Below are 24838 nucleotides of genomic sequence, written 5' to 3' on the forward strand. Positions count from 1 at the left end.
TTTCATACTAAGATCAAAATAAAATGTTTTGTTTGTATAACTATCCTGCCTGATCTAGTGCCAGTGCACTGTCGCCCAAAAAACTAGCGAACCTGAGAGCTTGTTTGATTAAAAAAAAAATCGCCACGCTAGCTATAAGAGATTGTGTATGTGAAATTTGATCTTGCCTTTGTTCAATACTTTAATTCTCAAGCTATATATATAAATTAGAATGGTGCAGCCATTAAACAAATAAATTTTTCTAATTGCATAGTTTGAGAGTTGGTAACCTGTTTTTCATGGATAGACTAATAACAAAGGTCATTCACATTTCAGCATGCAACCTAGTGCTCTCTCTGTTCGTCTATCAATGTGTACAGCACAAACCCCAAACAAATCTTCCTCTTCTGCAAATCTCTTAGAAAGAGATTTGCACCAAACTGTACAGTGAGTAGCCTAGTGGCTGTTTGCCTGTCATAGGAACAATTTCCCTAGCTTTTACCACATTTTCATTTGCCCATGCAGAAACTGGCTATCCACAGTGAAGTTCATCTTAGAGGCACTCTCCTTCCACCTCTTTAAATGTTGAAAACCAGCAGAACACCTGTGCACTGCACAGTCATTGCCGTAAACTTTTTTTAGCCCTTGATTTACTTCTGTTGCAGTTTTTCCTAATTTACAGTAAAATTTTATCATAGCTCTTTATAAAATTTTATCACATATCTTTGCTCCATGATGCAACTTCTGAATGCTCCACTCACACTCTTACTTCAACAGTTGACACAACCAACTTGAAATTTGCAATTACAACACACTCTAGCGGTCAAAACTATAAACACTATAATAAATTTAGTTTAATCCTTTATCCAAGTGTAAGCAAACAAAGTTTATGCCTGAAGTATCTTTAGGACTGAGGCAACTCGTGGTAAAGGGTGACTAAGCTGTCATCACTTGTCTTAGTATCTCCCATAATGCAAAGCACATCTCCTTGCAGACATGTATAATGCTCCGTGTGTAGAGGCTAAAGTGCTGTGAGGACATCATGTTGGAGGCTTAATGGATTGTATACAGCACTCAGAAAGGATTAAAACAGAATTTAATTCTTCCTATATTTCATGTCAGTCAATGAGACATCTTCAGGGATTGCAAAAAAACTAATGTAACATAAATACAAATAACAAACAATACTAAGCCCAACCACGTGGGTGACACTAAATCACCAGATGTCCCACTTTACATTCCAGGCCACCTACAACCGCCCTTAGAGGGTGCTCCACCTAGATAGGACTTTAGTGTCACAAATGTCGCTGGGCTTAGTATTGTTTGTTATTTGTATTTATGTTGTATTAGTTTTTTTGTAATCCCTGAAGATGTGTCATTGACTGAGACGAAATATAGGAAGAATTAAATTCTGTTTTAATCCTTTCTGAGTGCTGTATACAATCCATTAAGCCTCCAACATGATGTATGATGCTATGCATTAAGGGAAAGGCCACTATCCAGATGGTTTCGACCTTTATTGAGGTCTCGTCAGTGGGAGCCAGACCCAGAGGTGGTGATACTAAGGTGGAAGTAATGGAGAAGTCATATTTACCTATACGAGTTGCTAAAAGGTGTTGTCTCACCTTATTATAAAATTACCCTAGATTTAGAGAAAGATGTTGGAAGTTTGTTTCACTCATCACTCATTCACTTTAACCAAGTGAATGAGTGATGAGAGCTTAGTCCACCTTTACCATGAGTTGTCTCAGTCCTGAAGATACTTCAGGCACAAACTTTGTTCTTACACTTGGATAAAGGATTAAATCAAATTTATTTTAGTCTAACCAAGTGGAAAAAAATTTCCAACATCTTTCTCTAAATCCAGAGTAATTTAATAATAAGGTGAGACACCTTTTGGCAACTCATATAGGTAAATATGACTTCTCCATTACTTCCACCTGAGTATCACCACCTCTGGGTCTGGCTCCCACTGACGAGACCTCAATAAAGGTCGAAACCGGTCTGGCTAGTGGCCCTTCCCTTAATGCATAGCATTATACATGTCTACAAGGAGATGTGCTTTGCATTATGGGAGATACTAAGACAAGTGATGAGAGAGCTTAGTCCACTTTTACCACGAGCTGCCTCAGTGCTGAAGATACTTCAGAAGCAAACTTTGTTTGCTTACACTTGGATAAAGGATTAAACTAAATTTATTATAGTCTAACCAGGAGAAAAAAAACTTCCAAAACTATAAACAGTTTGTTACTTATATCCATAACACAACTTTCCAAGTTTCCATGTCCCACTATACACAATCTTTGCACCACTGAATGTTTTGTGCAGATTTTTGTTCCAGTTGATGCCTAAAAATCCACATGCAACATCAGTCAAAAAATGGTGCAGTTTTTGCATATTAGCCTTCGTATCACCATATAGTCATGGAGGTGTTCCACTCTGACTAACATAGCCCAATTTGTCAACAATTTGCCAAATTGATAAGCCTGCAACACGGCATCTTATCACAATGCCTCTTTTAAACTCTGTCAGTTTCCTTCTCACAGCCTCACCTCGACACATTTACAGTTACTTGAGAGCATCATATTCCTCCAATTTATACATGGCATGATGCACCTTGTCCATGGTGGTGTCCCTTGACTTCTTTCCAAGCAGTGTGTTTGTGTTTCTTGTATCAATCTTGTATCTTATATCAATCTGAAGAAGTACACAACAAGAGTGTATGGAATTAGTCATTAATTTATCAAACTGTTTTACTTTTTAATCATTTTTTCCAGTATTAATTTAAAAATAATGATTAATATTTCTCATCTCAAATATAAGAACCGCAGAGACCAAGGATTATGAATGATATGCTGGCTGAAATGTGTGATGAGACAGGAGTAGAGTTTATTAATGTGTGATGAGACAGCAGTATAGTTTGTTAATGTATGGAATGAGTTTGAGGGATGAAGTGAGCTGTATGGGGAATGAAGGACTGCATTTGAGTGGTTATGGCATGAGTCGCTTGGAGAGACTGCTGCTGGAAGATAGAGAAGTGAGTAGAGAGAATGAATCAGAGCAGGTGGGAAGTGATGTGGAAGAGGTGGTTATGAATGAGGAAGTGAGTGGAATGAGTATAGAAAATGAGAAAATGGGTGTGCAAGAGAAGCAGGGAAACGGGGAGGCTCATGGTGGACAGAGATCAAGAGGAAACAGTTGGAATAGAAAAGGGTTCTAAAATGAAGAAGGAGAAAGGGAAATGGCTCCAGCCGAGCATGGAGAGATCGCATCGAGTGAGTGGTATCAGTGGAACTAGCTGTAGATCCAGAAATGAGCTGTTGTGTTTGTATACAAATGCTAGAAGTATAAGAAACAAGGTAGATGAAATGGTTGAGCTAATTGCATCTGTTCACCCAAAGATTGTCAGAATAAGTGAGACATGGTTGGAAGAGGATGACATCCTGACAGGAATAGAGATGGAAAGGTATGATGTGTTTCGTGAGGATAGAAAAGGTAAAAAGGGAGGGGGAGTACTATTGATGATAGAGAAAGTGTTATGTCCATACAAAGTAGAGATGCAAGAGGGAAATAGTGCCAGTGGTTTTGAGGCAGTATGGTGTGAGATACAGGTGAATGGAATCAAATACTTGGTGCAATGTTGTTATAGACCAGGTAATGTGTATGGTGGTGATAATGAAATGTATAATCAAATTACCAAGCAAATAAGAAAAGGGTGATCATTATGGGTGTTTTAATTATGGCAATATAGACTGGAATGATGAGATAGCAACTGGAAGTAAAGAAAATGAGTTTCTTGAGTTTTTGAGGGATAACTACCTCAGACAGTAAATAACAGAGGAAACACGAGGATTGAGGATCTTAGAATTGGTCATCTCATCAGAGGATTTAATCATAAATCAGGTGTCAAATCAACCACCAGTTGGCGAGAGTGACCACGAGGTGATTAGCTGGGTGGTTGCCAGCAGTGTGAGGACCTCTGTGAGAAGAGGATATATGTGAAACTACAAGAGGGGGTGATTATGAAGAGCTCAGGAGACAGCTTGCAGGTGTAGCATGGAATGAGGAGTTATCTGGAAAAGAGATCAATGCAGCTTGGAGGATTTTCAAAAACCATCTACTGCAATGTCTAAATGTATTCCAAGGGTGAGAAGGTTAAATAAGGTAGGTGTGAGATGGATGAATAAAGAGATTAAGCATGTGATACAGAGAAAAAGGACATTGTGGAGGCAGCATAAGAGAAGTGGAAATAACCAATTCCATAAAGTCTACAAAGGCCAGGCAAGGAGGGTGACTTGGTTGGTGAAGGTAGTTAAAGAGAGGTTTGAACAGCAGTTACCTAATGAAGCCAAAAAGAATCCTAAGGAGTTCTTTCGATATGTAGCCAGCAAAAGAAAGAATGATTATGGAAGGATGACATTGATTGGAGAAAATGGTATAAAGACAGCTGGAGCCGAATGTGCGGTGGAGATACTTAATGAGCAATTCATAAAGGTCTTTCAATCTTGTGAGTGTGACTTCATGGAGAGATTGAGGGCAGTAGATGATGGGGAGGAGAGACTGACTGTAAGTGAGCAAGAGGTGTGTGGAGAGTTAAGTAAACTAGATGTTAATAAGGCTGTGGGACTTGATAATATATCACCACGTATACTGAAGGAATGTGCCAGGGAGTTGACACCTGCCTCGACATATTTTTTTAATACGAGTCTTGCACTTGGTGGAAGGAGGGCAAGATTGTGCCACATCATAAAGGAGGTGATCGAACTCAAGCATCAAACTATAGGCCTATCTTTGTGCCAGGTGTTATGGTTAAGTTGTTGGAGAAGCTTGTGAGAACTAGGATCCAGAGTTGGATTGACTACAATGGTATTATATTTGATGGACAGCATGGATTTGCTAAAGGGAGATCATGTTTTAGTAATTTACTTACTTATTATAATAAAGTGACTGCTTCCTTGGACAGAGAAGAAGGATACAGTAATATACTTGGATTTCGCAAAACCTTTTGATAGAGTACCTCATGAGAAGTTAACAGTCAAACTAGAGCAGATGGGGTTGGATATTAGATTAGTGCATTGGATTGGAGACTGGCTATCTGATAGGTATCAAAAAGTTGTGTATGGGGGAGCAATATCAAGGAAAGGGAAAGTCACTAGTGGATGCCTCAGGGGTCTGTTTTAGGGCCATTACTGTTTAACTTGTATATTAATGATATTGGTGAAGATTTGGATGGAGATATTCAGTTGTTTGCAGATGATGCAAAGTTGGGACGAACCATAAAGAGTAGTGAAGATGTTGTGGCCTTGCAGGAAGACTTGAATAAATTGAGTGATTGGGCAAGCAAATGGGGATGTGAGTTCAATGTTGCAAAATGTAAGGTTTTAAAATTTGGAAAACAAAGATAGGATGCAGAATTTATGCTTGGTGATGATATATTGTTGGAGGTGGAGGAAATAAGAGATCTGGGGGTGATAGTGGATAAGAATCTAAAATTTAGGGGACACATAGCCAAAATTGTGAAGACAACACAAAGGCTTCTGGGAATGATGCGGAGGACACTGACATTTAGAAGTAGGGAGTTTCTTGTTCCATCATATAAGGCTTTGGTTAGGCCATACATGGACTATTGTGCCCAGATTTGGTCACCTGGTTTTAAGAAGGATGAAGAGATGTTGGAAAGGGTCTAAAAGCAACTAAGGTAGTTTCTGACCTCTGGAATGTTGAGTATGAGGAAAGATTGAGAAGATGTAATTTGCAGAGTCTGGTGGACAGGAGGAAGAGGGGAGTATGATAGAGACCTACAAGTTGGTAAGGGTTTGTTATAGGATCAGTGCATCAAGAATGTTGGAGTAGTTCTACAGAAAATAGTGGGAGATCAGGGGAAAACCAGAGGTCATCCCTGGAAACTATATAAGGAGAGTGTGAGTAGAGGAGTGAGAGGCAGGTTTTTTTCGTGCAGAGTTGTAAATGATTGGAATACCTTGCCTGAGAGTGTGGTGTCTGCAAGGAGTTTGAGTGTGTTTAAGACACGGTATGATGAGCTGTGTGTGTGTATGATAAAGGGATCTCCCAGATGAGTCTTTGACTCTATGAGGTCTTGGGGGTAATAATAATAATGTGTGCAGGTGTTAAAAGATGCAAAAGTACTTTCAAGCCCAATGAAATATTGCAGTTGATACACATACACACACAAGTGTTTGCTAAAGTGTGATCTGCAGCCAGATATGTTTATCAAAGGAGGATTAGTGTGCTGATGTAAACTAATGCCAAAAGCATCAAGAATAAGTGTTTTTGTATTCATTAGTTCAATGCAGCCAACATTTTTTGATATTTTTGAGACTTAGTTGACAGAGAAGAATAAAGTTGCAGATGTACAGGGATGGAGGATAGAAAGACTGCAGACTAGAGATTATCAGGACAAATATATATACAGTAGACGCCACTTATTGTGATCACATTGGGTCATTTGCTTTTCGATAACAATAACTAGCTGATAGCATTAAGTAAAGGATATAAAAAATTGCATCATTTATTTTGATTTATTACTATGAACATTAGTTAATTTATTGTTATAACCAACTTTTTAATAAGCAGCAACATAAAATTTATTTTAAAAACTTATCTAGAGTTGTCTGTCGTGTCTTTGAATATAGTAGTTCATTAATAAATTGCTCATACTCATGCCTTTATTGCATCTGGGCATTGGTTGGAGGAGCTTCTAAAATTTGTTCTTCTATACTTGTATTAGGTTCACTTTCTTCGATTAGTTTAAAGTTCTCATCGGAAGCAGCTTGACATATTCCGATACTGTCATTGTAGCCATCACTTCAACATTGTGATATTAATATCCAACCAAATTTCAAATTCCTCTTTTGACATACCGTTTAGGATTTTATCAAAAATTTCATTTGTAAGATATTCAAATTTTTTGGAAGAAGAAGTTTCAGAGTTTGTCTTAAAAAATCCACCTTTTTCGAAGCAGTTTTCAATAGTCTTCTCTGAGACTTGCTTGCTACCAAATGCAATGCATCAAGAAGGGAAATCTTTTTTTGCAATTGCATCAGAGTGGTCTTTTATAAGTTCAGCTATAATTCTTGCATGAACTTCTCTACGATAATAAGCTTTAAAAGCTTGTATGATGCCTTAGTCACATGGTTGAATTAACGATGTAGTGTTTGAAGGCAAGAAAATTACTTTGATGTTCTTTAACAATAAATTGTTTGTGTGTGTGTGCTGTGAAGTTGTCTACTAACAAGACAATTTTTTGCTTTAATTTAAGATCCCACTTAACTAGTCAATTGTTGAAAATGTCATTAGTCATCCAAGCATTTGCACTAGAACAGTAATCAACAGGCAAACTTTTGACACCGTTAAAACACCGAGGATTTTTACTTTTTCCAATCACTAGAAGCTCTCGTTTCTCACCTTTCATGTTAGTACAACAAAGAACTGTCATTCGCTCTTTGTAAGATTTAAATCCTTTAGTACTCTCATTTTTAAACAAATAAGTATGCTGCTCAAGCATTGCATGAAATAGAGTCCTGTTTCGTCTGCATTGTAAATATCTTCAGGAGAATATTGAGCAATAATTTTTGGCAACTCGGTCTTAATCCACGCATCAGCTAATAAATTTTATTAATCAGCTAATAAAAAATCAGCACTTTTTTCTTCACCATGAATACGCTTGTACACAATATTCTCTCGCTTTTTCCACCTGTTAAACCACCCATCAGTTGTGGTGAAATTTTCTTTGCCTATTGTTTTTGCAAGTTCTTCTGCTTTATGATGCATCAAAGGCCCATTAATTGAAGCATTCTTCTCATGAACATTACTAAACCACATTTTTAATGGTGATTCAACTTGAGTATCCTTACCAGATTGGGCTCTCTTCCGATCCATGTTCTCATTAGTAAGAGCTGAAGTTTCAATGTTTGATCTGTTTTTTAAGATCTTACACAAGAATGGTTGTGAAATTTTTTAATATACAGCTGCACTATGCTCTCATTTTGGGCAACTTATCATAGCACTTCAAAATTGTTTGCTTTTCTTGAAAAGATAATAAGTTTAAATAATGTTCTTTAAGTTTTTTACTTGCTTCTGCGTAATGCTAAGGGTTGTTTTAACGAGCACTTAAAATCAAATTCCCTTACTGAAAGAGAACACGAAAATAAACTTAAAAAATCACAATTAGATGGTATTTATACCTCCCCTGCATTTGCCTGGAAGATTTAAGATTTACGTCAGAATAAGATTAAAGGAAGATTAACAAAAAAAGTCAGATTTCGACAAATGTTCATTGTCAAATTTTCTCCTGATTAACCCTTATTCTTAGAATTCTGAGATTGAAAAAGCAAAATATTCGAGGATGTTGATAACAATAACCGGAACATTCTACTGTGTGTGTGTGTGTGTGTGTGTGTGTGTGTGTGTGTGTGTGTGTGTGTGTGTGTGTGTGTGTGTGTGTGTGTGTGTGTGTGTTTAATTGACAAATTAGCTTAATTAGAACAGGCAAATAATTAAGGAAGGTCTGCTAGGTGATACATAGAATGGATGAATGGAGGAAAACACAAATCTGAAGGAAAGAAATTTAATTTTGCAGCTCCAGAGAGATAATTACCTAAAACATCACAAAAATGAATCGACCAATAAAGAAAGGCTTAGGTGTCGTTCATTATTCATAATAATGCTTAATGGTAGTATAAACAACACCAATGCATGTATTAAACTTACTAATATTTTGCTGGTTTTCTACCCACCATCATCAGAACACAATGATAACTGTGACAGGCACACACCATTAAACAAAGTAATTGTAGAAACAATTTAAATGGTAACTAACACCTAATGTGTTAGTTACTTTAGTTAATTTAGAGAAGTCCAGTTATTAGGTCTTAAAATGATAGTTTCCCAGATCTTTGATAAATTAAAGCAACCATACTTGTTGAGGTTGGGAGAATGCTTCATACCTGATGCTGATTCTAAGAATAGTCTCTTGGACCGTAATAACTTTTATGCAGTATAGATGCTTTTCTCCATCTGATCCTATGTGAAGGAGTATCCAGTGCATGGTCTGCCAATCCCAATTTGCCATACAGATGATCCAAGATCATCTGTATAGCAGGAACATTTACATTACATCTGTATGGCAGAAACACAGGTCTGAGAGGCTATCCTTAGATCAGCATCAGCTATGAAGCACTCTCCCAACTTCAACAAGTATGGTTGCATTAATTTACCAAAGATCTAGGAGGCTATGATTTTAAGACCTTATAGCCAGACTTCTCTAAATTATCTTGGTAGTAATCTACCATTAGAGGGTGCCTCATAAGGACATTAAGTGTCAATTACAATTTAAATTATTTCTAGAGTTACTTAATTTAGTGCTGTGTGTGTGTCACAGTTATCATTGTGCTCTGATGATGGCGGGTAGAAAACACCAGCAAAATGTTAATGAGTTTAATAACTGTATTTTTTCTTCTTGGTGTTCTTTATACTTTTAAGCATTATTATGAATGAATGGATCCTTTTGGACTAGTTAGAATGTTTCTTCTTGCGGATGTGTTTGTATTTCAGAATAGAGATTATTTTATTTTGTGAAGTGTACATGTGCCTGTGTAAAATTTTACATTTGCAAGTGAAAATTTTCAGAATGAGTATAAATAAAAAAAAATAATAATAATAATAAAATCTATTGAATGAGAATATGACTTTTTTTTTTTTTTAATGAAGTGAACAAAAAAGGTAATGATGATAGGAGATGTTTTAAAACTCTTCATTCGGAAATTGATGCACACTTTCTACCTAACTCTGACTTGAGAAAAGAGAAATTTAAAAAATCAGCTATCTATACAACAAAAATTGTTTACCAAAGCAGCTAATAAAAAAACAGGATCTTTAGAAAGCTCCTTGGTTGCCTACCTCTGGTCTACAAGATAAATCAAGTGGAATGGATAATGGATGAGTAGCATCATTCCCCCCCCCCCAATCGGCCAGGACGTCTGTAGACATCCAGCTAAATCTGGATACGATTCAGATGACCTGTTGAAAGAACATGGATAAGAAGTACAGTTTGGCCATCATGTCATTTAGAAGGTGTAATAATCCCTCACGCTGAAGAGAATACTTAATCAGATTATCTCACGCTCATAGCTGCGTCTCAGTTGCCTATAACAAGAAACACAGTTCCTCGTTGGAAGTTTATTTTGCACTTGGTTATATTACAGTTCCTCATTCTATTCTGGGTAGCTGAATCTTAGTTATATTGGATAGACGAAAAATATAGAAATTATTTTTATTTTCTCTTTTTATTGTACAATACAATTTTAATGCCTGAACAAAATAAAGATCCTTGCATAGTTTCTTCACTTAAATATTGCCTTATCTTGGAGAGCCAATGTCATTTTTAATTTTTTTGTGCTAATCTTTTCTAATTGCTTACTCCACAAAACATTTTCTTTGTTATCGAAGAAATTAATTCACGATAATTCTTTGAAATATTAGTTAAAAAAAACTGGCTGCTGATGTGTTTGAGATTATGTTATATTTTTGTTCAAAATCATATTTCATAGAATACTTCACAGATTTCCTGAAGGATGTGCTTGAGCAACTTTGCTTTATAGAGAATGACATGAAATTCTTTAATCGTATCACTAATAAATTTTTTTCTTTATATTGTGATCTACTGTTCTTTGCACTTTCACCTTCTTGGTATAATTGATCATTACAAAATGAAATTAACAGTTATGATTTAAATTGATATGTATATATTTTCTGCTAGTTCAGATATTATGCTCCAATTTTATAGTAAGCGATGCTTTTGCTTATATATATATTACAAAGTTTTGTAATAAAAATTTCCACTACAATGAAGTTTGATAGAATCAACAATATTGTCATATTTCTTTTTCTCATGTGGAAGAAAAACGATAAAATGTTACTCTTATAATTGTATCAGATGTTATAATGGCAAAAATAGTAAAAAAAAAAAACATTTGTACTTTCTTTTCAAAACACAAAGAAAGAACATTGTAAATTCACCCAGTGAAAAAGAAAATATTACATATTTTTCTTGTGTTATCTGATTTTTTTTTCTTGTAGTACAAAGAAGAAATCACTGCATATAACATGGGAGAAAGCAAGAAGGCAAAAATCTGTAAATTGATTACATTATAACTACTAGAGAAATCATGCCAGAAAAAAAATTATTTATGTAAGAGTTCTATCATCAGCAGATATAATGACATTTTATTCTAGTTTAGATACGTGGCATTGTTTAAGTAGCTAAACCTTTGCTACTATTTACACTAAAATAAATGGGCATGTTTCCCAAGTGATTTACGTTTGTAATAGTTGTCTTGCAAACGATTTATAAAATAAATTCTCTGAAATATCTGCAGGTTGAATAGGTCTATAACCCTCCCCCTCCCTCCCAAAAAAATAAGATTATTCTTATTGTTATTATGTGACACCTCCAGGGAGTCCAAAGACTCATCGAGGGAGAGTGTGCCAACAGCATCGAACGATTGATCCTAACCCCTTCCAACTACTAACCATGCTCAAACTTGCTTAACTTTTTGCGTGAGCCATTAGTAGTAGAGGCTCTACCAATCGACCAACCTTTGCTCCTTCATATTATATTTTCAACATATCTACGGTGGTTACGCACTGGATATTATCGTAATGTGCATCCTACAAAAAAAAAAAAAAAGATGAAGGCGAAGTATCCATACTAAAACATCATTGGATATAAATTTTTGATACTAAAAAGACTCACAATCGGAAACCAAGTAATGCAATTTAATATCATTTGTTGTTCATAAAAACAAAAAAATAAAATAAAATTCATTTCTAAAACTGAAATGTGATGATCCAGTAATGGTATTTTGCTAGGAAAGAAAGCAAAAGGTCATATTTATTTCAATAAATATTATTCAAAAATATAAATATGTGGCATAATGTTTTCAATGCAAACATTCGAAAATTCGCGAAAAAAATTGTTTCTATATTGTGAATAAAGTGAAAGAACACCAGTGCAACTGTTCTGTTACATTGATTTGAAGAATAAAATACAATAAATTTACTATTACTAAATAGATTCATTGCAAAGGCTGATTGGTGATCATGTCAGGATTATTTTCGCACATGTGAAATTTGTTTTTGGGAAGAGACGATAAATCAATTGTGAGGCAAAAGAAGGTCAAATATCTTAGGACAGTAAAGGAAATTCCAAGTAAAACAGTATTCCACATAAAGACAGGTGAGTCTTTCAAAGGTCACTCACTAACAGTTAATCCACTTATGGCTCTAAAATAACTGTAAAGGCATTAATGGCGGAGGGAGGTAATGGCATGATAAAAGGTAGAATGCCGATGAAGTTTTGATCCATGCAAAATGCTATGGTGGTCTGGATATTTCAACCACCCGGTAGGAAGGTTAGGCACTCTAAGCAGGAAGTGCAGAAAAACATGGAAGGCATTGTAAGGAATATGACGATCAAACTCATGAAGCAAAATACAGCAAAGAAGGATGATCAGTGTGATAATAAAGGCAAAATGAAATTATGAGAGGAAATTGGTTAAGTAAACCAAAGGAAATGATGAAGAGTTTTCTTGCTATATGACAAGTAAAAGGAAGAATGATTTTAATGAATGTAGAGAATAGGGACATGACAGAAGCAGAAGACACAGTTGAACTACTAAAATTGAATATATGCTATATTTTTATAACAAAACCATAACAAATGGGACTCCCACCAACAAAATGTTTTAAGCCCATAGTACATTACTACTGAGAGATGGCTAAGGATTTTTTGTTTTTATTAATTTTCTTGTATTATTTATCCATTTTTTACCTGATCTGGAAACTATGTTCTTGAGACCAAACATGCAACTTTTTGAAGCCACTTCAGGTCTCCAATAAGTGGGTCTCACACCAGGCAATTAAATTCATCTAGATTCATCTGAATAACAAAATTAAATAATACTCAGTAAAATGTACACATCCCCCCAAAATATATCTTCACTGATTATTATTATTTTTTTTTTTCAAAGAGCCACATTAACTGCATTGTTATTACCTCAATGAGTGGAACGTAATTGGAAATAACTTCCCCCTGTGCTCTTGCAATTTTTCTTATATAAAGACCTACTTCTGGACTAAGTTGGATGAAAATCATAACTCTTGTTCATATAACAAAATAACTTATTTTGAAATTATCTCTTCATGTGAAGCCTCGCATCACCATCCTAATTAGACACTCTGTATACCTATTTCTAAGTTTTGAGAAATGATTGCTGTTTTGTTTATAATTTTTTATATATTTATTTATTTATGCATCTATTCCCACATCTCTGAACTCTAATAGCGTTTCCTCCTATTGGGCAGCTGCAACCGAGATATGTGATATACATGCTATATGACTTGTTTTTGTATTCAGAATTTAAATTTTGTTCTCCCTGAAAGGAGCTCATGATATATTGAGCAATATTATTATTATTATTATTATTATTATTATTATTATTATTATTATTCAGCCCTCCATGGAGTCAAAAGACTCATCTCGGGAGGTCCTTCCTAGGAAACACACAGTCTATGATAACACTCCTTAAACTCATTGGCTATTCTTGCTCTCACCACTCTATCAGGCAATGCATTCCATGGTTCAACCGCCCTCCATTCAAAGAAACCACTCCTCACCCTCTTGCTCACAGTTTCCTTCCGTAACTTCCAGGGATGGCCCCTTGTCATCATTCCTTCCTGCTGTTCAACCAAGCGAAAGAACTCTCCAGTGTCAACCCTGTAACCACCTCTCAACAGTTAAAAGTCTCAATCATATCACTTCTCTTTCTTCTATCCACCAAACTCTGCAGTCAACATTCCTCTCAGCTGATCCTCATAATTAACATTGTACAATCCTGAAACAATCTTTGTTATCCACCTTTGTACCCTTCCACAGTTATTCATCCCCCTTCAAATCCTGGGGATCAAATCTCAGAACAATAGCCCAAGTGTGGTCTGATCAGGGTCTTATACAACGGAATGATAATCTTTTATCTCTGCAGGTCAGCATCCTTCTCATTATTGCAGCAATCCTCTGTGTTACCTTCATCACCTTTGCGACATGTCCCCTAAATTTCAGGTTTCTATCAATCATCAACCCCAGATCTCTTGTCTCCCCTACTTCCTCCAGTATATCTCCTCCAATAGAGTATGCAGAGTCCCATCGATGTGTCCCAAACCTCAAGACCTTACATTTTGCTGCATTAAACTGGCATCTCCAGTCATTTTCCCATCTAGCTTATTCAACTCCTCTTGCAGGGCTGCCACATCTGAATTCTTACTAATAATCCTTCCCAGCTTCACATCATCCACACATATATGAGTGTAATAAATTTTATTTAGTTTTCTCTTTCATGTGCGAAGCAATTATTCAAAAAATAAAGTGTCTAATGCATGTCTGTATTAATAAGTTAAAATTTCATGTGTTGTGAAACAAGTCCCCCTTCTCTTCTGTAATGTCTTTAAGTATTTGAGCAAAATTATTTCTCTAATATTTTCAGAAGGTACACATCTTGTTATTTCAAGGTGTTTGAAATTTCTGTACCTGTTTAAGTTCAAAATAAGTTTTTCAGTCTTCAGGTATTATTTTCCAATTTATTTACTTCTATCAGGTCTTCGGTAACGGGAGTAGTATGGTGTCTGCAAATTCAACTTCAATAATGGTTTTATGATTTTATTAATGAAATAAATTAATGATGATAAGAAATTGAGTTTATTAACATTAAAAGGTAAGGAAAGGGCAAATGAAATATTCTGCCTTCTTTTTTATCAAAAAAGAAAAAATGCTATACTTATATGTCGTTTTTATATATATATATATATATATATATATATCTGTACACAGGTGTGAAGAATAGACCCCTTCATGTGTATTGGGGTCAGAGTGTTCATCTTACCTGTTCTATTCACCTACCTGAAGTAGAAGGACTAGGGATGGGACCTTTACGTTGGTACCATTATAGTAGAGAAAAAGGAAAATATCCAGTTATTCATCGAAGAGATAAATATATTCATACAACTGATCATGGATTAGTCATAATCTCTGTAACTGAGCGAGACAGTGGCCGCTATGACTGTAAGCTTGGTACAAGTACACTCTGCAGTTTTAATATTACAGTAGATACAAGTAAGTTTATAAATGTATTGTTTGATATAAGAACAAGAACAGTTATGACCAGAGCTCAACAAATTATGCAAAATTCTATTCGCCATGCAAAAAATGTACTTGCCCAAGAGCCCCCCCCCCCCCCCATTTTTTAATATATTCCACTAAGCCAATAGGAATTCCATAAAGTGATTAGTGGTGCAGTATCATTGTTTAGAGAACATTTCTTTTGTGTGGGAACTATTCCAAGATCCTGGAGAAGTTAATCAATAATAAGAAAAGGATAGGAAAAACAGTAAAAGCTAAACAACATTGATTTTTTTTGAAAATATAATTTTTTACATTCATTTTCCTTACTAGAATCATCCTTTATATTATGCATATTCTTCTCTGTTTTCTTTAAGTTAACTTTCTAAACAAAATCTCTTTTTTTATATTTTATTAAATAAAGAATATTGTATTCTGTCGAGTCTGCAGCTACTCGCCAACTGGCAAAATCTGCCCACCACAGACGAGAGTATTTGTTGAGCCCTGGTTATGACCAATTTTTGATGTATTCCATTTCAGTGCCTTATCAACAAAATCTTGTTATTAATTGTCTTCATTTTGAATATTAACTTATCAAAAATTATTATTTTTGATAAAAATTATTATTTTTTCAATTATAGGGCAAAGTACTACTTTGTCCTATAATTCAGAACATCAAAAGAACACGTAAATAAGATGTTTATTGAGTGGGGGATGGGAGATTGGGAACACATTTCTGCATAGAACACTCAGAGAACAAAGCACTTAACACTGAGTGATTTGTGCTCAAAACAGTGTATCTAAGTTATGTAGATGATGTCGGCTATTTAACCCCATTGGCCAAAGACACATTAGATACATACATTCTTAGTTCATTTAAACAGACACCATCCTAAAATACAATTCAGATGGTTGCAATAAATTGACATAAGCGTGTGTTCCTCATTTTTGAAATCACAGCAGCAATTCTCAAAAGGATTAATATCATGGAGAAACCCAAGAGAACTACTCTTTAAGTGCCCCATAATTTTTTTTATTCATATAATATCAGCCATATGCAAGCATCTGCTAATGCCTACCATAAAAAGCAAAGATGGCATCAGTACATCTCAATGATGACAGAGTGAGGTGGGCATACCCAACTGAGTACAGCCATCCAGCACCAATAAATCCAATTATGCTATCAAGTGTTGCAGCTGCAGACTAGACATCACAGACACCAAAAAAGTCATTCTATGCATTTCTATTATGAATGGTTGCATGCTCAGTGTATAAAAATGGACGAATCAACATACAAATGTTTTGTGAACTGGAGCCAGCCTTTCGTTTGCCCATTGTGCCTCCCTTCAGTGAAACATTCCTGAACTTAGAAAAACGCATTAAAAGCTTGAAGAAGCACCTTGCTACTATTGACCAAACCTTCTCTCACAAAGTTAAATTAATTGAAGCCAAGGTAGAACAGATCCATGATCAGCACTTAAACAAAAAAAAACACTCGCCACCATTACCAGCCAGCTCTGTAGCATCATTGTGGCTATGGTATAGGACTGAATCGAGGCTAAAAACAAATATATATATATATATATATATATATATATATATAATGCCATTATCCTCAACTTCCATGCTGAAAGCAGCATACACTGAAGGAAGACATCACCAAACTAATGGCAAAATCTGGTTTTGACTGCAGCAAAATCACCATGTCACTGCTTCGGGCTTACAAACAAAAAAAAAAAGAGATGGAATGACTGGTGAAAGTAACCTGTGACACACTGGCGAGTGCAACAGAACTAATGGTGGCTGTGAATAGCCTCAAAGTTAGTCATTTGAGGCTGCGAACAGCCTCAAATGACATGAGCCATGAGTCCAGCCTGACCTTACCTTTACTCAGCACAAACAAGGCTGACGACATTGCAAACAACTGGAAGAAAAACAACAAAGCAGCAATGAAACCTGGTACATCGACTACAAAGGAGGAATTCTAGTGCAGAAATCAAGCAGTGTTAACAGCCAACTTGAAAACCAAAGTACAAGTGCTGTATAGGGAATGTGTGTGCCCACTCAGTCAACAAGAAACCCTACAGAGATTTTCAGATCTACTTTACATATACAAGGGGAGGGGTGCTGAAAAGTTCTGATAAACACCTAGAACAAAATTGATATTAAAGCATTTCTTCTTATATATCCTAAAAGAAAAAGAACAAATTATTACAATTTGATGAAACATGGGGATTAAAAGGTTTTAAAATATATTCTTTCTTATGGTTATCAGTTGCTTTAATATTATTTTTGTTCTAGGTGTTTATCAGACCTTTTTAGCCCACCCCCTCGTATATATGTGGTCTCTGCTCCAGCCTCAGTAGTGTCCACTACCTCTAGTCCACAAAACCTCACCTACTTTTTCTGACAAAAACTGAATTTCAGATTTTCCAAGCACTACTTATCTGAACTACCCCAAATGCACTCTCTTGCACTCATTTCAGCTCAAGAGCAGTGTTTGTGTTTATGTTCACTCTTACATACCAAACTAGAGAGCATTAAACACTGGTTTTCCTTCTCCAACTGCAGAGATTGAGCAGGTAGAAATGCTGAAACCTTTGCCATAACGAATGACTTTGTACAAATTGTTCATATGCCCACCAGACTACCAGATAATCCCAACCACACTCCAAACACTTTGGATCTATTCCTCATTAGTGATCCTTCCAAATATACTGTGAAGGTTGTATCTCCCTTAGGTAATTCAGAGACCACAACTTTGTGTGCTTACCCCCCCCCCCTACTGAGCAACACCCACACAGCCATTCTCAACCAAGAGTCGTCTGGCATTATAAGAACACCAAGTGAGATGACCTAGATTTCTATGCCTCATTCCCATGGTTGGACTGTTGTTTTCGATCTTCCAACCCAAGTATATGCACTCATCATATCATCACTAATGCATCACTGAAGTACTCCTCTCTGGAATGGAAACATATGTTCTCCATTTCATGCTAAATTTGTATCCCCTGAATCAGCCTTGGTTCTCCAAAAGATGTGCCAAGGCTGTACAAACAAAGAACCAAGCATACCACAACTGACTGTCATCAAGAACTCTACCTTCTGTCAATACTTACACCAAAGTCCAAAACAGCTGTATGAAAATGATCAGTGCATCAAAAACTGATTTCCAAAGAACCAAAAGTGGAGAAACTTCCAGCATGCCCAAATGGCAGTCACGCATTTTGATCTCTGGCCAAAGCATTTGTACACAACTTTTGTTCAACACTGCTCTAACTACTCCATCATCCACAAAGAAAGCCAATCTCATCTCCTGGCATCATACTTTTCCTCAAATGCCTGCATACATGTTTTTCTAAATGTCCCCCCAATCATTCCAAACATCCAAAACTCAATGCCTCCTCTGACCTTTCACCAGGAAGTGATCAGAAAACTCCTATCCAAATTAGATATCAAAAGTCCCCTGGTCCTGACGTCATTCCTTCATTCCTATTCTCTATTGCCTATTTTAGTCCATGTCCAGCCTATTCTGAAGATTCTTACCATCAAATTATTGTCCAATCTCTCTCACCTCAGTCCTTTCTAAAGTAATGGAGAGAACCATCAATGGTCAATTCCTGCTATCTTGAAAGTATTCAACTAATAAACAACCACCAGTGTGGATTCTGCCAATGTCGTTCAACGAGGGATCTACTCACTTTTATAACCCTCCTCTGGATAAGCATCATGGAAAAGTTTTGCAAATCCCAAGTGGTTATACTAGATATCACCAAGGCTTTTAACCACGTCTGGCACAAGGGCATATTAAGTAAACTTCCATCATTTGGTCTGTCCCATGACTTCTGCAACTGGATGCACATTACAGCATTGGGCAGATGAGGGTAATGTTATCTGTGAGAGTCAACATGGATTTGTGAAGGGGACGCTCTTGTGTTAGCAATATGCTAGCTTTTTATAATAAAGTTACAAGAGCATTAGATGAGGGAAAGGCATATACTGCCATTTTCCTAGACTTAGCAAAGGCATTTGACAGGGTACCACATGATAAGCTGATATTCAAGTTGCAGCACATGGGTCTGGATATCAGATTGGTCAACTGGATTCAGGATTGGCTGTCCGATAGGTATCAGAGAGTTGTGTATGGTGGAGCAATATCAAAGAGACAGAAGGTTACAAGTGGGGTTCCACAGGGCTCAGTACTGGGACCTATATTGTTTAATTTTTATATCAATGACATTGTCCGTGGATTGCAAGGGGATATTCAGTTGTTTGCGGATGATGCAAAGCTGGGAAGAGTTATTAGTAATAGTGCAGATGTGGTAGCCCTGCAAGAGGATTTGAATAAACTAGATAGATGTGCAAATGAATGGAAGGGTTGTCAATTTAATGCAGCAAAATGTATGGTCTTGAAGTTTGGGACACATCAATGGGATGCTGCATACTCTATGGGAGGAGTTAAACTGGAGGAAGTAGGGGAGACAAGAGATCTGGGATTGATGATTGATAGAAACCTGAAATTTAGGGGACATATTGCAAAGGTAGTGAAGGTAACACAGAGGATTGCTGCAATAATGAGAAGGACACTGATGATAGATGATGTCATCTGTCATCAGAGTCTTATGCAACGGAATGATGTCAGGGTTATCATTCCGTTGCATAAGCCTCTGATCACACCACACAGACTATTGTTCTCAGATCTGGTCCCCAGAATTTGAAGGGGATAAATTAACTGTGGAAAGGGTACAAAGGCAGATAACAAAGATGGTGTCAGGACTGTACAATGTTAGTTATGAAGATTGGCTGAGGGAGTGTGGACTGCAGAGTTTGGTGGATAGAAGAAGGAGAGGTGATATGATTGAGAAACTGTTGAGAGGTGGTTACAGGATTGACACTGGGGAGTTCTTTCGCTTGGTTGAACAGCGGGAAGGAGTCATGACAAGGGGCCATCCCTGGAAGTTACAAAAGGAAACTATGAGAAAGAGGGTGAGGAGTGGTTTCTTTGCATGGAGGGTGGTTGAACCATCGAATGCATTGCCTGATAGAGTAGTGAGAGCGAGAACGGCCAATGCGTTTAATTAGTGGTATGATAGACTTTGTGTTTCCTAGGAGGGACCTCCCTCGATGAGTCTTGACCAATGAGTCTTTTGACTCCATGGAGGCCTGAATAATAATAATAATAATAATAAAGTGTGACGGTTGATGGTTCCATATCCTCTAACTATGCAACTAATTCTGAGATCCCACAAGATTCTTACCTCTCACCTACCCTGTTTCTTCTACACATCAATGACATACTCCAGTTGACCACCAGTCCAATACACATTTTTTCCGATGATAGTACACTACATTCCTCATTCTTGAAAACCTCTGCAAGCCTAAATTCTGATCTCCAAACCATTCTTCGATAGGTTTCATATAATCTTGTCAACCTGCAAAACATGGTTGTGTCTTATTTCCCACAAAAAAGAACATTATCCCAGCCTTACCTTTGACAACACCCAAATCTCTAGGCAAGATCTCATCTTGCCTAGAGATTTAGGTGTTGGGATTACTTTGACATCAAGACTCTCTTGGTATAAACACATCATAACAGTACCTCCTGGGTATACAAAAAATTAGAATTCCTTTTTCGTTCAAGGCACTATTTGACCCCTGAACAACTATATAAGTACGATTCCACCCATAAAATGAGTACTGCTTTCACATCTGGGGAGGCTCCCAGTATTTTTAGTATTTTTAAGTATTTAGTATTTTTGAGTATTTTTAGGGAGCTCTAAGAGCTCCCTAAAAATACTCAACAGTACAGAAGAGAGCAGTCAGCCTGATTGGTGACATCTCTTACCAGCTCACTCCAGCCACACTCACACAGGCATCTAGTATCTACTGCATGCATCTTTTATAAATATTTCCATTGTAAATGTTCATCAGAATTATCATCAATAATCCCCCCCCACTCTCTCTCTACCAAATACATTGAAACATGCAGCTACCACTCAAATCCTTTCACAGTCAAATTCCACAAATTTTTCTTCCTCCTCCTTCATTCCTGCTGCCGTATTGTGAAACAGCCTTCCTTGCCATGTGTATTCCCAAGGAATACAATGTGCAGGCCTTCAAATCCAATGTGAACGAGTTCCTCGCTTCCCAGTTCTCTCATACATTGTACATTAGTACCATGATGGGTGTGTAAGTTAACCTATCATCCAGTCCAACAATACAGTATCATGCATGGAGCTATGGCTGTCTTTACCACCAATGCAACTCTTGTCCCTGAATCCCACCACCTTTGAAACATGTTTTTTATCCAGTGGCTAATACCTCCTATAAAATAGATAAAATGTCCCTCCCCCAATATAAAAGAATGCAGCAATACTATATCTATCCCATGTATTATCCAGATTATTATTATTATTTGTCACCTCCAGGGAGCCCAAAGACTCATCGAGGGAGGGCATCTATTCTACAACTCTGCTTGCAACACTCACAATCCACCAATGGCATCTACCGCCGACCACCACCACTAGTATTTCCACAGACAATCACAAACATCCATGCCCACGCCGGGATTCGAACCCGCAGCCTCTTGACTGGAGAGCTGACACACTAACCACTCTGCCAGCCAGGCTGGCATTATGTACAAAAAGATACCCAGAATAACACTGTTAAAAAACTCTTACCCCATTATGCCCATTCTCCCAGAATATATAGTGTTCCCAAGGTACGCAAACATAACGTTCCTCTTCTGCCAATAGTTGAAGGTATAGACAGCCCAAATTATCACCTAGCCAAGAAATTAGTGTCAACACTCAGGGAGTTGGTAGGTCATTCTCCCTCCTATATAAAGAACACACAACACTTCATAAACAAAATTAAAAACATAATCCTCAGCAAAGATGATTTATTAGTCTGTTTTGACGTTTCTGCCCTTTTCAGAAAGGTCCCACTCAGTGACACAATTCTTCTCTTACAGAAGAAATTTCCACCTGACATTATGGCTCTCTTTGCCCACATGCTACATTCAGGTTACTTCATGTGGCAAAATAATTTTTACCTACAAAAAGAAGGTATGGCTATTGGCTCACCTCTACCCCCCCCCCCCAATTGCTAACTTTTATATGGAAGCTTTTGAGCAATGTGCTCTAGATTCCTTTATTTTAAAACCTACAGTTTGGCTTAGATACAGTGACAATGTTTTCTTTATCTGACCACATGTTAAACACCTTCCTCAGCCACCTGAACAAACAACATGAGTGCATACAATTTACTATCAAAATTAAAAATCAGAACTTGCTTCCTTTCCTGGACACACTGGTCACACATCTTCCCTCAGGCAGTCTATCCTTCACTGTCTACCGCAAGCCTACCCATACCGGCCAATATATACATGCTAACCCGTATCACCACCCTTCGCAAAAACTTGGAGTCATTAACACTCTCAGAAACAAAGCTATAACAATTTACTTTAATTAATAAGCTCTTAAACAAGAATTAGAAATTATTAGCAACACATTTATAAATAATGGCTATAGCAAAAATACTATCAATAAAGTTCTTCATAAAACTTCATCAAAAAATATACATGTAATATAGATTACAGTAAAGCCTATACTATCTATCCAATACATTAAAGGGTTATCCAAAAAATAAATAGAATTTTATGCCATTATAATCTTAATATCACTGTTAAACTACCTATAAAATTAAAGACATATTCAACTCCTCTAAGGATCCTCTCCCCCATTTGGCTCACCCTGGAGTTTATTGTATCTATTGCATGTAATTTACCTTATATTAGGGAATCTGGACATACAATCCCTATCCGTAAAAAAGAACACAAATACATCAAATTTAAATTTTGGTGAAGCAGGTCTCTCAGATCATGCTCTTAACACCCTACACCAAACTGATTGGAAAAGTACTCGTTTTTTACATCATACTAAAACCTGGTATGAACACAAATTTAAAGAAGTCTGTGAAATTTTGATTAACCATCCTAATCTTAACAGTAATGGTGGCATAAAAATTCAAAGAATTTGGATGGCACACATTCAGCCAACTTAGTTCTTTAAGTTTTCCAGTAAACTCTGACTTTAGGACTCTAAGCAGTTATTTCAGCTTTTATTTGCCACAATTCATACTGTTTGGTTTAATAATTTATATGTATACTTTTATGAGTAATTTTATGTGAACATGTTGCTCTCTAGCTTAATTTATTTTTGTAACCAAATAGATAATAATAATAGTAGGACTTTAGTGTTGATGGGGTAAGGTTTTTTTGTTTGTTTTTTCACCAGAAGTCAGGCCAGTAGTTTTAACAGTTGACCAAATCGGGTAACTTTAGCATACCATCAGAAGCAAATGCTGTTCTTGAAATTCACGCTTGCTCTTGTTATCATTCAGGGAGTGAGAGGTGTGATTGAAGTCTGATTAGTAGAATAATGAATTACTGACTATTTAAAACTATATATTTAGAAATGTATGTACATTTAATCATACAAATATGACATTTATTTTACAAATGATATTCTATCTTTTTCAATTTAGCTACTTGAATACAAATTCTACCCTATGGTTCTTCTTTATGAACTGGTCAATAACATCGTCATAAAAAGTTGGTTGTAACTTAATTTTCCCAAGCAACATGCACATTTGTAAAGGCTGTAAACCTTTACAAGGTTTAAGCAACAGAGTGTTGGTCACTCTGTTGTATTTAAGCAACAGAGTGAGACGACGTGAAATGGCTATGCACTCGCATGAAATCACAGCGCTGCTGCGAGGACCTGGAAGCTCCCACAATCGGTAGCTTTGACTAGACGTCAAGCATCAGCCTTCGATACACAATGCAAAGCTCAATTATTGCCGTGCAAGCTTAAGACATCTTCTGTCTACAAAAATAAAAGCCTAAATGGAATGCTTATAAATGCATGCATTTATTAACAAATAAATATTACTTCTTTCTCAATTAATGAGTTTGCTCAGCAAGCATGGAGAATTCGCCCCTGCATACCATGTAGATTGTAGTGTAGCTTGTTTCTTTGTACATATACGTGTATACTCCAGATGATGACCTTAATATGAAAGTTGAAACATCGAGTGATTATTTTGGTTTATATTAAATTGAAGTTTTACTCTAACACAGGAGTTGTTTCCATAATTTTTGTACTGAGTTACAAATGCAATTATTGAGTTTATTCACCTAAAAGGAGTTGGAATAAATGAAACATGGTTATATAAGAATAATATCTTGCCAGGAAAAGAAATAGAAGTGTATGATGTGTTTTGAGAAGAGGAGAGGAAGAACAGAGGAAGAGAAATGTAGTTGATAATAGCAGGGGAATTATGCTTGCACTACTACTACTATTTCACCTCTTTTGGAAATAGTGGCAGTGGTTTTGAAGTAACATGTGCGAGGTGAAAGTTGATAGGATGAGATTTAGTAGATGTTGCCATAAGCCAAGGAATGTGAAGGGTGATACAAATATATAAGCAAACTGACTTAGTGAGCAAGAGAAGGGTGATTTTTAATCATCATAACGTAGACTGGAATAAAGAGATAGCAGGGGGGGTTAGGAAAATTAATCTACGAGACAACTTAAGCAGCATGTATTTATTTATTCATATGGAGTTTCCTCCCTTTTCTCCCCCGTCCCTATTGGAGCGAGTTGA

General features: G+C 36.5%; 1 protein-coding gene across 1 annotated transcript in view; it reads left to right on the top strand.

The window, feature by feature from the left end:
- Positions 1-24838, top strand: part of LOC150098250 (semaphorin-2A-like) — a 667728-nt gene that overhangs the window by 618949 nt on the left and 23941 nt on the right. The window contains exon 14 of the mRNA XM_090406288.1: positions 14882-15163. Within this exon, the coding sequence (XP_090262414.1) occupies positions 14882-15163 (282 nt within the window). The remainder of the gene's footprint in view (positions 1-14881; positions 15164-24838) is intronic.

Source organism: Typopeltis vanoorti, chromosome 16, assembly GCF_054136105.1.
Source record: "Typopeltis vanoorti isolate ZY-2024b chromosome 16, IOZ_Tvanoo_1.0, whole genome shotgun sequence".
Lineage (NCBI taxonomy): Eukaryota > Metazoa > Arthropoda > Arachnida > Uropygi > Thelyphonidae > Typopeltis > Typopeltis vanoorti.